The sequence below is a fragment of the Physeter macrocephalus genome, chromosome 2 (assembly GCF_002837175.3).
Source record: "Physeter macrocephalus isolate SW-GA chromosome 2, ASM283717v5, whole genome shotgun sequence".
Lineage (NCBI taxonomy): Eukaryota > Metazoa > Chordata > Mammalia > Artiodactyla > Physeteridae > Physeter > Physeter macrocephalus.
In genome coordinates this window covers 68229924-68246080 of record NC_041215.1, presented here as the reverse complement: position 1 = coordinate 68246080, position 16157 = coordinate 68229924, and the positions used below count along the sequence as shown (strand labels likewise).

At 36.4% G+C, this 16157-nt stretch overlaps 1 protein-coding gene across 1 annotated transcript in view; it reads left to right on the top strand.

Annotated features, from left to right (window-relative positions):
• The window catches only part of IFIH1 (interferon induced with helicase C domain 1), a 58106-nt gene that overhangs the window by 7133 nt on the left and 34816 nt on the right, over positions 1-16157 (top strand). The window contains exons 2-3 of the mRNA XM_007105288.4: positions 741-909; positions 5425-5565. Coding sequence (XP_007105350.1) covers positions 741-909; positions 5425-5565 — 310 coding nt within the window. The remainder of the gene's footprint in view (positions 1-740; positions 910-5424; positions 5566-16157) is intronic.

The following is a 16157-nucleotide window of genomic DNA, read 5'->3' as shown; positions in this document are numbered from 1 at the left end:
AGCGGCTGGGCCCGTGAGCCATGGCCGCTGAGCCTGCGCGTCCGGAGCCTGTGCTCTGCAATGGGAGAGGCAACAACAGGGAGAGGCCTGCGTACCGCAAAAAAAAAAAAAAAAAAAAAAAAGTAATGAATGGATATAGAAATGCTTCTGCCCAATACTTAAAAAAAGGAATATAGAAATAAATTTGTCTTATAATATTAAGTAAATACAAATTTTTAAAAAATGTATTATAGCAGTAATAAATAATACAAATATTAAAGAATATAAATCTCTGATAGTAATTACTTATTCCATAATGGTAATAGTGAAGAAAGAGAGGTCGGATAAGAAATGTTTGATTTCCTATTTATAGACTCCATGAGTTGAAAAGAAATAGCAAGCCCTAGATATACAGAAATAAATTGATGCAAATAGACATAACATGGCTAGAGATTAAAGACACCTTCTTTTGCACCCCTTATTCAGAATGGCGGAGGTAAAACATCTGTTTCCTAAGTGTCAGCTTTACATATCTCAATAGCTTAAAAAAATAGTGTATATTTAAAAGGGGGATTGGCCCAGGGATTTTTTTCCCCCTAGAATCCAAAATTTCTGTAAGCAGTATTGCTGTTTTCTTTAGTATTTGAATATGAGCCTTTATACATATGCTTAATTGTGCAATTTTTCTAAAGGCTAGTTCCTGTTTAAATTTATTCATAAGATAGTTGGACTTCTTTAATTCTACTTTTGTCTTAAAACAGGTTTCTGCTGCAGAAAATAATGGAAATGAAGCAGGGGTAAGAGAGCTACTGAAAAGGATCGTGCAGAAAGAAAACTGGTTTTCTACGTTTCTGACTGTTCTGAGGCAAACAGGAAACTATGCGCTTGCCCAGGAGTTAACAGGCACCGATTGCTATGAAAGCAATGCAGGTATTGCTAATCCTGCAAAGGAAGGGTTTTTGTGTTTCACCTAGTGACTGAGAGTTTAATGAAGCCTGTAGACGCAGTGCCAAATACTAGGGTATTTAGAATCAAAATTTCAAGCGATTTTGAGGGGTACGTTTTCTTCTTTTTACAAATGAGGAAACTGCTGCTTGGGAAAAGATGAACCTTCCAAAGACCACAGCACTCAGCAAGCTGGGCTGGAATATTGGCAGCTGACTCCTTGTCCAACAAGTTTTCCATTTCCCATCTTATTTTGGAAACAGAGTGATTGAGATTTTTATCAAGATAATTTTAACATTGCCTAGACAAGTAAATTGGAAGAAAATATTTTAGTGGTTATTACAACTGCTGCATAATCTTCTGGACATTTATATAAAATTTTAAGGAATTTATTAAACATTTGATAAGAGGTCTGTAATTGCTAACATATCACAGTGTTACTTTCTGTGAGCTTTTAAAATTATTCAATTATAATAATAAAAATAACATTTTAGAGCTCTTTCACATATATCATTTGTAAATCTAATATAATCTGCCATCTTATTTTTCTTTACAGAGTATGTATCCTGTGCTTTTAAAAATATCATATGTAAGACAAATTGAAGTTTAATTGGTAATGAATGATTACCAATTTGTAATTGGTATAATTTATTCACAATTATATATAATTTAAATGATTATAATCATTTCAAGCTTACTTCACTTCTTTTATTCAGTCAGTCATTCAATCAACATGTAATGAGTACAAACAGTATGCCAGGCACTGCTCTAGGTGCTGGGGATATGGATTTAAATGAGACATACCAAGTCCCCATTCCCATAAAACACACTTCCTAATGGAATAAGAAACACAGTGAACAATTTTCTAAGTTACTTAGGCAAAAGAAAAACAGATAGTTACTAAATTATTAGAGTAAACAGCATATTATGATTTTATGCTGTATTATTTATGAAATAGCTTAATTTTGCTCAGTGGTTAGAAATACACACAATATATATACACATATATATCTGTGTATATATATATATCTAGTGTATATATACACACATACACACAACAGTGTGTACATATGTGTGTGTATATGTATATATATAGAGAGAGAGACAAACACAAACACACACAAATATTTTTACTATGAAATATTGAAAAGCCCAGAAGAATTACAAAATAGTATTAATGGACCTGTGTGTAAATGAATCACGGGGAGTGAAGTGTAATCCATGTTTAGGGAAGGTCTTCTTGCTTCAGCCCAAAGCAAATGCTGGATGGTGTCATATGTTTGAGATGGCCACAAAGTGAAAAGCTCAAGAGGCTCCGCTTTTTGAGATTATCTAGGAATTTGAGGGGGATTTATTCAGCCAAATGTGGTTAATCCAGCTTTCAAAAGCCAAGCAGTAATTCCATGATCTGTCCACTAGCAGGTCCCCCAGTTTCTACTGTCATTGTTTCTATTTCCACAGCAAAGTGTAACTGTATTTAAAAAAATCCCCCTCAGTAGAAGCACCTTGATTTTGCTTCAGTTCTCTGGAGTGGGCTCAGTGGTGCCACTTGCTTGCAACATCAAGATTATGGGTTCTTTTGCGTTTATATACTATGGCCCAGCTATTATTTCCACAATGTAACTCTAATGCCAGTTTGCTAATTCTAAAGGGACTTCAGGCCAAACTTACATACAATAATGGGACCAAATTTCTCCTACATACCTCAAGGATGAGCTGGACCCCAGTGCAGATCACACCCTCTCATGATGAGCTCCCTTTCAAGACCTTGTGGGACCATTTCCATCCATGACAAACACCCTAGGACTTGAACTTCAAAGGGAAATGGCTACAGTCTCAATTCTTTTGTTCCCTGGGAAATTTTGGCCTCAGTGTATCGAGGGATATTAGAAAGAGCAGCCTTGCAGATCACAAAAGACCTTGTTATATCTATCCCCCAAAGTAGAAGGTACTTACCCATTTTACGGTTGTGTACTAGTTTAGGAAAAAGTCTAGAAGATCAACTCTAAGTGTCTTCTAGCTTCTCCTGACATAGACAACGTCTCACCATATTTCTGTCTTTTTTTTTGTTGGGAGGGAGCGGAGCAACAAGTTACATACAACATATTTCTTTCTAAGATATTTTTAAGTTCCACTTTACAAGGTGCCTTGTTGGAAGCTAATGTGATTTTTCAAATTCTAATGCTTTGAACGATAGCAATCCTAGATAAAGTATATACACGTAATACCTGTATAATAACACACCTCATCATATACCTCATCTAATATTCACATGCCTTCCTCTTTACCTTCCTTATTATATGCCATAACTTTGTATTATGATTAAGTCTTTACATGTCTGTTTCAGAATGGCTTGGGGACTGGTTTATCCAAACTCTCCTAGCCTGTGCACATAATATCGGCTGGCCGAGGCCAAACACTTTATAAAAGGGTTATCCCTTTTATAAAGGCCTTCTGAAAAGAAAAAAGTGGCAGCAATTATCCATCATTCTTTTCGCCCTCCCTGGTCCCCTGACAGGATCCTCTTACATTTGGGGCTTTTCCTTCTTTCAACCAAAGTGGGTGATGATGGATGTTGCCCCTGATATGTGGGCTCTTACGAAGACAGGGAGCCCAGTAGAAAGGGATTTCTAAGCTTCTTTTGAAGGTTGGATGGAAGATGCAATCCCCTTCTGGGGCTCATCATTCTTACACTCTCACTACCCCTACCAGCAGTCAGGATGCTCCTGACCAGCTCATTCCAAATAAGTAGGGCTTACTTCTCATGTGCTCCCCTGAAAATCCAATCAGGGGAGTCAGGAATTTAAATATTGTTTGCTAAACTGTACATATTATGAAGGGAATCTAATCATTTTTCTAGCAGGTCTTGATGCCCAGAACAAAGTTAGCTGTCATTATTCAAAGTTAGCTGTGGTAAGAGCTGCTGTGGATGGAATTGAGCCCCCCCTGCCACCAAATTCATATATTGAAGCCTTAACCTGCAATGTGACTGTATCTGGAGCTAGGTCTTTAGGAGGTAATTAAGGTTAAATGAGATCCAAAGGTTGGGTCCCAATCTGATAGGACTGAGGCCTTACAAGAAGAGGAAGAGAGATCTCTGTCTCTCTCTCTCTCCCCACCATGTGAGTACACAGTGAGAAGGTGACATTCTGCAACCTCAGGAACATGCTGTCACCAGACACCAACCTGCTGGCACATCGACCGTGGACTTCCTATTTCTAGAACTGTGAGAAAATACTTTTCTGTGACTTAAGTCACTCAATCTATGGTACTTTATCATGTTGGCCCATGCTGACTAACACAGGAGCCTGGGCTCTGGATCCTGACACTTACTGAGTCCTGGCTCCTTCATGTCCCTGGATGTGTGACTTTCACCGGGTACTTGCCCTCTCTGTGCCTCAGTTTACTCCTCTGTGTAAGGAGGAGTGATAATAATATTACTGATTCCCCAGGATTATTTTGAGGATTAAAAGATTTAACATTTGTAAAGCACAAAATAAATTGATTATTATTATTATAAACCCCAAGCATACTTAATATGTACCTACAAATATTATAAAATCATCTTGTCTAAAGACAAACTCCAAAGTCAGAACAGTTTTCTTCAGGAAATTCTCCATACACAGCACACATTTTCTCCTTATTCTTTAAGATGGGTTAATCGAAAATGATACTTTAAGAAATTTTCTTTATGGCATCAGTCTCTGACACATTGTACTTCAGAAGGGCAGAAACTCTTGCCTTTCTTTGTAACTTTCTTTCAAAAGTCCTTAAGAAAACACTCAATACATGTTGGCTGAAGGAAATAAAAGGTGAGGTGGAAGAAATGGTGGGAAGGAGAAAGGAAGGATTCAGAATATTTCATGAAATTTCTAAAAAATCTCCAGAAATTCAGAATACATGAATGTAGGCTGACATTAAAGCATATGTACATCTCGTGTAGAACACGCAGTGAGAGAACAAAAAGGCTAGAGCACAAGCTGAAGAAAAACTACCACCAAGTTTGCATTTTCCTTAATGTAGCCTTACATGTGACTTTGTATCACTGAACGAGTGGGTTACTTCCTAAAAGTTGATGGTCAGATAGGAAATCGTCACACTTATGATTAGCATAATACTTATTATATTGGCTTTTTAGATAAAATTTAGTCATCACAAAAGAATTACTGTGTTCATATTAAAAATAAAAATACTTTGTCACAACATAAAAACATGTTCCAAGCCTTACAAAATGTCAAAGTATTGTAGTATATTTAGGCAGATCTCTACTAGGGACCCCACCTGGTTTTCAAAATAAAAATAACAGCTCTTTATATTGTATAAAAACTTGCATTGCAATACAATTTACATTCTGTTTAGAATTTCAAAGTATTTAAGTATATTCAGGTTAATCTCTATTAGGAACCCCTATTCTGTTTTCAAAATAACAATAACAGTTATGTATACTGTATAAAAACTTGCATGGTACTATTGTTTACATTCTAATACTTTTATTCACAGAGTCTGAGAATTTATCACCAGAAGATGGTCCTGAAGTCAAAGAGCCCCTCCTTTTAGTCACAGATCAGCCCAGTCTGGAGGTCTGGGACATAGAGAATAATTCATTGGAACCGTCTTTTGCAGATTCTTCTGTAGCTTCAGGTACTTGGGACACACACATACTTTTACATGCACTAATTAACTACTTCTGGAAAAATCAGTTGCTGCATTGATGACATTAGGATCTATTAAACAGAGGGAGGAATTTTGGGCTTTGGGGTTTTGTGAGTATTTGTGTTAAAATAATATTTCTGGAGGAGATTAAATGAAAATAATTGCTCTTTGTGTCTAAAAATGTTTTAAAACTAATGCAGTATTAATATCTTATGAACATGAACACACTGGGTTCTAATTTTATTTTATAAGATATCCATGGTCCTTGTCATGTGGTAAATATTATAAGCAAGTCCTGCATTTCATGATTTTCGAAGTACTTCCAAATACATGAATTAGTGGGGGTTTTAAAAAAAAGATTTATTTATCTATTTTGGCTGCACTGGGTCTTGGCTGCGGCACGTGGGATCTTCGTTACGGCATGTGGGATCTTTTAGTTGTGGCATGCGACTTCTTAGTTGTGGCATGTGGGCTTCTTAGTTGCAGCATGTGAACTCTTAGTTGCAGCATGCGGGATCTAGTTCCCCAACCAGAGATCGAACCCAGGCCCCTGCATTGGGAGCATGGAGTCTTACCCACTGGACCACCAGGGAAGTCCCCATGAATTAGTTTGACTCACCCCAATTTCTGAGAATTAAATGAGGCCATCACGTTTTCCCCTTTTTACAGACTGGCATGTCACAGAGAGGTTCAACTGGGTTATAGAGACCAAACCCAAGGCTTTAGAAAAGAAGATGAATGGGTGCTAAACAGGAGTTGGTTTGAATTTCAGTAACTAATTGGTGTAGGTACTAGATCCACCATGTCCACCTTTTTGATATGAAACAGCCCTGGAAGAATCAAACTAATTTAATTATTTCCCCTCCCTAATTTGCTCATAATAGGAGAACTCTTCTCTCCTTTCCTCTGTGCCCCAAATGGCCACATTCATTTTTCACTAGAAATAGTCTGGTTGGAGTCTGGTGTGCTGGTAAATGTTCACCAAGTGGCTCTCGGGGGAAAAGAAAAAAGCCCTGATTTGTAGCATATGCCAATCTTCATGGTGTAAATACTCCCACTAAGGCTACTTTAAAGTGCCCACATAATGTCTTCGAACACTAAGTCAGGAATAGATGTGCATTAGCACACCACAATTTGCCATTTCCATTATACGGAGACAATAGGCTTAAAGAGCCTCAACATCATTGATGATTGTAAAATCTAGTAAAATGATTAGAAAATGGTGAGTTTTAAGTATTCCTTACCTTTGTTTTAATTTAATTATTTTAGTAAGTCCATATCATTTAATTTTTAAAATTGCCTGCGCTTAACATTAACAACTGGCTCATGAAATTCTAGAAAATTTAACAATTGTTCTTGTGCTGTATGAGCAGTATGAGATGACTCCATCACACTATTACAAAGTGTACTATTTTCGACTCAGAAAAGTAATATAGCTGCATTGCAGGAAATTTGGAAAACATAGAAACCTACAAAGAAAAAGCCATGCACACTTTTACAGTAAGATATATTACTCTACACATTTGGGTATCCCGTTTTTTTTACATACCTGGATGTTTATATATAATGGCATTTCTCCTGTATTCATTAGATATTCTTCTACAGCATGGTTTTTAACAATTGAATAATAATTCCATCCATTGGATGCTTTAGGATTAATTAACCAACTGTTGAACATGTAGGATATTTCCAAATTTCTACATCATGAATAATGCTGCATAACTCTCTTCATATTTATGTCTCAGTTTAATTCTTTTAAAATTTATTTTTAATTTTTAAAATTTATTTTATTGAAGTATAGTTGATTTACAATGTTGTATTAATTTCTGCTGTATAGCAAAGTAATTCAGTTATATATATATACATGCTTTTTCACATTCTTTTCTATTACGGTTTATAACGGGATATTGACTATAGTTCTTTGTGCTACACAGTAGGACCTTGTTGTTTATCCATCCTCTATATAATAGTTTGCATCTGCTAACCCCAAACTCCCAATCCATTCATACCCCACCCAGTTTAATTCTTAAAAACATATTACATAATTGAAATTTCTGGATCAATGATTTCTACAGTTTTAAAACATTTGATACTTAATGTTATATTTCACTCCAGGAACTTGTACCAAATTACATGTGCTCTAACAGTATAGGAGAGTACTTACTGCCCTGAAGTCTATTCTATAAGAGTGGGTAATATTATTTTTAAACTTTGCCAATTTGGTATTTTACTACTTGAATTTGAATTTTTTTCTAATGAAAAATGTTTTTACAAGTTCATTCTTTTTGTTGTTGCTAATTCCCTGTTTTTCTATTAGGGTATTTTATATTCTTCTTGCTGGTTTATGTGAATTAGCTAAATATACAGGATAGCAATCCTTTGTCATAAAATAGTATCAAGATTTTTTATAGTTTGACTGCTATTTAGCCTTGTTTAAAGTGTTTGTTTTTTTAGTGGAATACTTCTGAAGCTTTAATGTGCTTATGAGTCACCTGGAAGAGGAGGTCTTACTGGTATGCAGATTTTGATTCAGTAGGTTCTGTATGGAGCCTGAGATTCTGCCTTTCTCACTTGCTCCCAGGTGATGCTGCTACTGCTGGTCTTGGACTACACTTTAAGTAGCAAGGTTTACTGTACAGAATAGCAAAGCTTTTAAACCTGAATTCTAGAGGACCTTTTTTTTTTCTTTTTTTTCATTTGAGCAGCTGCGCTTTCTTTCAGAAACATGATTGCATAGGAATGCCAAAACTACTACCTGAATGTGGGTTTTTCACGTTTTAATAAACTTCCTTGGTAGGCTACCTGACATCTCTGTGGGTTACTGGCTATTTTCTAAATTCGCACTAGAAAGAATTGAAGCCAGAACTGAGGCTGGGAATTGATCCTACATCTCAAATGAAGGTTTTTCATCCAAGGTTGCCAACCTAATGCATCTTGTCAGCCTGTAGTTTATTTATCTGTGGAGCGTTCTGAGTCTCAACAAGGACAAAATTAAAGACAAAACCTTTTTAAAAAAATCTGTTTTCTTACTGTTTAATTTAAAACTTAAAGCTGTATCAAGTGAAAAAAATCTGGACCTTAATAATGGCCTTAAGGGACAGAAAGGGGTTTGTTTTTCCCTCTTGGGGTCCCCTCCCTCCCTTCCTTTCACTTCTTTCATTTAACGAATCTTATTAAACTCCTATCGTGTGCCAGGCATGCACTGTTCAGTGTTCAGCACTGTAAATATTGTGGTGGAGCAAACCAGACGTGGCTTCTGCTTCTGTGGAGCTTCCAAATGATGGGCATGTCAAACGGTAGTCACTATATAGCTGCACAGTAAGTGCTATGAAAGAAAAGTACAGACTATTAAAATATGTACTAGTCTGAGAACATGTGAGAGTACAACAAACTGTACAGTAATCTGAGGACTCCATGCAGTTCACAGACTTTAACAATCTTCTAGTCTGTAAGATTCTTGTGGTGTCTGGACTTCTCATGTGGATTTGGGAACAGGTTCGTCCAATGCATTCTGGTCCTTTCCAGAGCAGTAAGAAAGGGTAACTGATTTATGAAAATGGAGTGCTTTTGCTTTAGGCCTTTGCCTCTGCTTCTGATAGATGTTGTGGATCAACATCTATCATTCTGATAGATGAACATCTATTCATTTCTTTTCTTGCTGCTCTTCAGAACTAAGAATTACCGATGTAAATGACTTGTAAAGTATCATTAACCCAAAGAAGTTATTGTAGTTCTTTGGACTGATGTTTTTGTTGCAAAATTAACTGTAGAAGGATTTTGCCTATGTTGGCATTCTTTTACAGGATTAACAATCAAAATAAATAAGACAATATTCAATAATCTGTAATATTTATTTGCATAATTTTTTGTGTGTATCTTAATGATATTGACAATATATAATCTTTATTTTGAATTTCAGTACATTGGGTTAATATTTCAAATAGTTACCAAGGTAGCATTGAAAGAAACTTATTACTTAAGCTACACACATTCTATAAATATGAATTTTCATAGGCAAAAAAATGTGACTTGAATTATTTCTAATTTTAAATTATTTCCAAATCAGTTTCTAAAATATTGTTTTTCAGTGCATAATAGTCTTTGTGGATACAAATGTTATTTATAGTTTTAATGCAAAGATTCTTTATATATTGTTTTTAGCCTTTTTTACTCCTTAACACACCTGACAGGTAAGACACACTAGTATTAGTAATAGTGGCCCACCCTGAAACCAATTTTAATCACTCCTTCAGTGATTAAATCAGTGATTTAATCACCAAATTTAATCTCTCCTTCAGCCTGGGGTGATAGATGAGAATTCCCTAGTGGGCAGTTCTGGACAGGGATTTTGTCATGCCTCCACATAGGAGGCTGGCATTTCTTCTTCCTTTCTCCTTTCAACTTCTTCCCATTAAAAAGTGGTTAATAATTAAGATATACCCCATTTTAAAAAATTTGCTTTTTCCACACTAATACAACCATTTCTAAAGGATATTTGAATAGTTCTCAGACTATTCATAGAATTTTAATGCTGGATGTAATAATTCTGCTTTCTGAGGTCACTGGTCATTTTGTAACAAGAAATTATTGGAAAACTTTGGTGTTTCTCTAGACCACACTTCCCTAGAAAACATCAGAGGGGCACAGTGCCCACATTCATTTTCTTCTATTAAAAATATTTTAGGGCTTCCCTGGTGGCGCAGTAGTTGAGAATCCGCCTGCCGATGCAGGGAACACGGGTTCGTGCCCCGGTCCGGGAAGATCCCACATGCCGCGGAGCGGCTGGGCCCGTGAGCCATGGCGGCTGAGCCTGCGCGTCCGGAGCCTGTGCTGCAACGGGAGAGGCCACAACAGTGAGAGGGCCGCGTACCACACACAAAAATATATATATATTTTAATTATAGAAAATACAGTTTTCTGGTTTATGTTAATTCTATAGGCTTACAGTAAAATTGGTTATGCAATCATTTTTAATTGTCTGCTACTGTTGCTTTGTTAAAACAAGTGAGTGGTTATTTTACATTGACCTTTTTAATATACTATTTTAGGAATTAATGACATATATAAAATAAAAAATAAAGCAAATGAGGTTCAAAACGAAATAATAAAATTCACTGTATTTGGAATGAACTTACTTTTATGCAGAGTTCCACAGAAAATCCCCCCAATTTCTTTTATCATCCTTTGTTGATCTCCTTGTTATGAAACTAGAAAATGCAAGTACTGCAGGTTGGCCAGCAGAGGGCGCTTTGACATTTATAAAGAGAATGGAATGTCACTGTTCCAGGGTGGACGATTATAACGTACAGGGTGAGTGTGCCATGTGTGAATACACAGTGCGCATGACTGTGAGTGCATGTGTATATTTTGATTTATATATTCGTTCACGTGAAGATTTTAAAATTCCACCCAAGCTAATGAGCTTACCAACCTGCTTGTTTTCAGACTTTAGTACCTTCTTTTTCATATTCCCCCATATGTTCCACTCCTTAGGTTTATCCGGTGACATTATGCTTTGGAATATATTGTGGATATATTTTGCATAGATCATCTTCTGTAGGAGGGGTTTAAAAATTGACCTTTATAAAACAGCCTCCTTCTTTCTGGCCCAATCTGTTAGTGCACTTTTTTTGTTGTTGTTTTGTTTTCCCTTTTTATAGACCAAAGTCCAATCTTAGATTTGGTCTATAGTAATCTCTGTAAAAATGCCACAAAATTTATCCTTGCACTTGAGGACCAGAATAATGTTCTATAGTACTAACCTCTAGAAATTTAGACATTTTTAGAATCTCTAGAAATACATACCACATAGACCTTGAGAGCTTAGTGGGAAAGATAATTGATCTAGCAGTCTGCAATAATACTGTGAGAGATCACCCATACTGTTACAGGATTGCTCTGAATTAAGATAGCTCTTCTCCTTTACATCTATATTTTTTCTAAATTTAGTTACATTAATTATTGGGAAGTAGAAATACTACTACAGCAATCCAAAAGGCAAATATTATTGTGAGCTGAGAACGAGAGAGAGAGAGAGAGAGAGAGAGAGAGAGAGAGAGGGAGAGGGAGGAAGAGATGCCGTTACAGATGCTGATATTGGTGGTTGTTAAAGGATAATATAGGTTTGTATTTTATATGAAACCCACCAAGAGCCATCTAGGTTAGTTATATGACCTCCAATTGCATAATAGTTCTAGGAGGGTGACTGTTCATATCTCAGGAGTGAGAATGTAAGTATTTTGATGGAGAGAAACCTCTTTGCTGCACAGCTAATGCATGTTGGATTTATTTTCATGACATCTTTTTATGACTACAAGCCTAAAGCTTTTTTAGCAGAGTTTTAACAATAGCAGTGGTTTTAATTTGATCGTTAGACCTTACCTTCTCTATTTTGGCATATGAATGAGGAGTAGAAGCTGAGAATGAGCTGGTCAGGTCATATTATTGAGAAAACCAAGCACTGGGGTACTGTCCTCACCCTCAGAGAGTTTATAATCCCGTTCAAGGAAACAAGTTTCATGTCCTCAAAGAGAGACAGTAATCTATCTCTAGCAAAAGAGAAGGTATTAAAGGATGAGGGGAGAAGCCTGGTGAAAGAAAGAAGACTTAGAGAAAGCTTACCAGAGAGGAGGAATGTGAGGCAGTTCATCTGCACCTTGAAGGTCCTGTGTTGGACCTGTAAACAGAAGTGGTAGCCAACACTTCCCATTACATGGACACCATGAGCAAAAGTGCAGGTATAGGAAAGTTCAAAATGTGTTGTGTGTGTGTGTGTGTGTGTGTGTGTGTTGGGGGGATATTGATAATGGAAGAGGCTATCCCTATGTGGGAGTGGGGGGATATGGGTAATCTCTCTACCTTCCACTCAATTTTGCTGCAAAACTAAAATGCTAGGAAAGGAAATCTATAAAAAATGCATCCAGCTATAATAAACACATCAAAATCCAGCTGTAATAAACATAGCAAAGTTTTATAAAAAATGTGGGTAGGGGAACAGTTGGATTAGAGGGGAACATTTATGGAGGAGGGTGGTTGGAGATAAGACTTCTAGGATCAATGAGAATTAGTGGGTGTCTCTTACTATGATTTTTACAAAGCCTTGTCCTAAGGCAAAACAATACTTAAATGTTTATCATTTGTTGTTTGGACAATTATGGAATATTAACCCAAAGCATGTGTGATTATTTCAGATGGTGTTTGTGGGAAAGTCCTTAGTTAGAGGGATGTATCCATCAGGGTACTGGAATGGGCTCCTTCCAGCTTGCAGGAGCCCAGTGTGCATGTCTCTTCCCAGTTCCACTTGGTGACATCATGCTGGTAGCTTGAACTCAGCCATGGTGGGAATATGAATACCATCAATATTGGCAAACACTTTAAAATGGTCACTTTTTTCTCCCCAAGAGCTGCCATTGAATATTTACCGGGATACCTTTAAACAAATCTCTCCCCATACTTTCCTCAGGTCTACTTAACTTGAATAGCTCTTCCTTAAGGGTGCCTACCAGCCAAAGAGGTTTCCAGTTCATCATCTTCTATCTTGCCACCTTGAATTGCCAAGACTTACTTCCCAGGTGGTCATCCGGCTTATCGCTCTTAACTGACTCTGCTCTTGGACTTTTTGTCTCTGCTGCTGACTAGCAGTGAAGGAATGGGTCACTCTGGTGGGTATGGTTATCCCCACAACCCTGTACTTGAATCATCATCTTTCCCTTTGAGACTCAAGTCCAAAGGCTAAAGGGCATGGATGATACAATTTCAGCTAACATCAATATACACAATTCCAATTTAATTCTGGCTGAAACATTTCAGCAGTGTGAATTCTATAATCAGGGGCAGAGGGGCTCCATGGATAGCCATGTGGGCCTGTGGCTCTAGGAGATTTTTTTTTTTTTTCTCTTTGGGGAACTCATTTCCTAGAAGCTTGGATCCAGGAGAGAATATACAAGGTGGGTGGAGGTGGCTTCTCTCCATTCTGCGGGAACACGTGTTCCCCGGCACAGAGAGCAGAGTCTGACAAACCAAAATGTTAGCGCGCGTGTGTGTGTGTGTGTGTGTGTGTGTGTGTGTGTGTGCGCGCGCGCGCATACACACACACAAATCCATATACATAGAGCTGAAAATAAAAGTCCTCTATCTCCTCTCAAAAAAGATTATTTCAAAAGGAAAGGAATTAGGTATTATTAGTATGACAGTAAGCACACTTAAGAAGCTCATGAGTCTGTGTATGTGCCCATACACGCACATGTGTTTGAAGCTTTAGGGGTGGTCTTTGCTGTTGCAGACTGTGGGGATTATGCAACTGGAGGGAAAGTGGGGATAGTTGAAGAAGTGAAGCTGATGTGCGTCACGAGGTCAGAACTAGAATAAATATACCATTATCTGGCAAGTGAAAGACTATTTGCAGACCCTGTAAGCACTACCTCTTAGGAGAATGGATCTGTTGATGCCCTTCTTTCTCAGTAGCACAGAGGCTTGGCCCCCTTCCTAATGTAACGCAAAACGATTTTCCAGCAAAGAGACTGACAGCCTGAGGCGAGGGGTAAGAGGAGAAACCTTTTGTGGAATTAGACATGCATCTTAGGCTGAAAATAGGAGGGACACTACCTGGTAGGGGTAGAAGAACCAATTTGTATCTTATCTAATGAAACTCAGTTCTTGGGCTGAATAAACGATATACTTATCAACTAATTGTTATAATAGCATTTCTCCAGCAGAGGGCATACTTTACATTGGAATAGATCTAAAAAGGCTTTCAAGGAAGAGGTTTTTTTCAATTGAAATTTTTTAATTTCAATTTTCTTTGGCTTCTAAATGGTTTAAAAATATTTTAAAGTATTTAAAGTTCCAGAAGATGTTAAATATAAAATTTCTCAGATTCAAGTTAATATTTTTGCCATATTAGTAAACTATTCAAGATGTGGTTATAAAATGAGGCAGTTTTTTTCCATGGCTTATGGACTGGTCTTAGACACTATTATTGTAAGCAAAGCTGTTCTGTATTGTGTTGTTTACAAAATTATTCTAGAAATCCTATCTTTTAACTGGATGAGCGTTGTTTTTCTTCATTCCAATAGATTTTGATAGGAATAACTGCTTTTCTTTAACAGAAATCACCAGTGTTTTCTAATCTGTTTCATAGCTAGCTTCGGTATTTTTCCTAGAGGAAATGACACCTATCTAAAAGTTAACTAAACTTATTATATAATCTAACTCTGATATTCAAAGCTCATTTAAACAGCAATTTCATGAGAATATAAGGTTTGTTTCTCTTAAAGATTTATTTCCTTGATCTAACAGAATCATTCTCACGATAAAGGAGAAAGTAGAAACTGCTATCTATATTTTTAAAATTTTTAAAGATTAAGTCACTTAGCAGTGACTGAGCTCAGATCTGGAGACTGATCTGTGTGACTCCACAGCACATGTTCTTTTCATGGGAACACCCAGTCCCCAATTGACCATTTATCTGATCTATTTTAAAATCATAGACACCTGACTATTCATTAGGACATAAGTCCAGATTGATACTGTGAAAAATATTGATACAAGGAATGAAACATGATAATCCTATATAATCAATTGTAGGAATTCTTGGCTTATAAACTCAATAGGTTGGTTTAATTTTGTCATCACGTAACACTTTTTTGATCTGGCTTTTTGGGGTGTGTGTGTCTGTGTGTGTGTGTGTGTGTGTGTGTAACATGATTTCTTTAGGTGAATGCAGGAAGAAAATCTCTGGGAAAGGCATTCTCAGTGTTACGGGAGAGACAATATATTTTCTTTAATTATTAGAGTTATTTCCTTTAGTATTTCTATTTCTATGAAATAAAAAAAAAATCAAATGCATAAGAATTTGCTGCCAAGGAAAGAAAATTATTTTTGTGTTGAGAAACTGGAGATTTATATATCCTTAAAATGACAAAGAAATAGACCTCTATATGTTCACTTTCATTTTCATAATGATCTCTAGCCGAATTATTGCAATTAATTTTAATTAATTTTAATTTTAATTTTTAAGAAGGATAGAAATGCTCTTCTTTTATTTGTGTGCAGAAAAAAGTTTAAAACTTAGTGCGGATGTTTAATCAACTATACTCCAATATAAAATAAAAATTAAAAAAAACAATGTGGATGTTTAAAAGTAAAGTAAATGAAAGTTTGTGGGTGAAATCAGAGATGTTAGTTAGCAAAATAAAATAATCTCTAACTTTTTTCCTGGAAAGATAAGCTACTTCAAGATTGATAGAAAACTTGACATTACAATGAAAACTTAAAAAAAACACAACTTTCACTTCACTTAACACTGTGGATACAGTACTGTTTGCTTGTTTACAAAGCTTTACAATGATCATCAGCCATGCTAGGCATTGGGCAAAAAGCACTGGAATTTCATTTCTTTTTATGGCCGAGTAATATTCCATTGTATATATGTGCCACATCTTCTTTATCCATTCATCTGTTGATGGACACTTAGGTTGGTTCCATGTCCTCGCTATTGTAAATAGTGCTGCAATGAACATTGTGGTACATGACTCTTTTTGAATTATGGTTTTCTCAGGGTATATGCCCAGTAGTGGGAT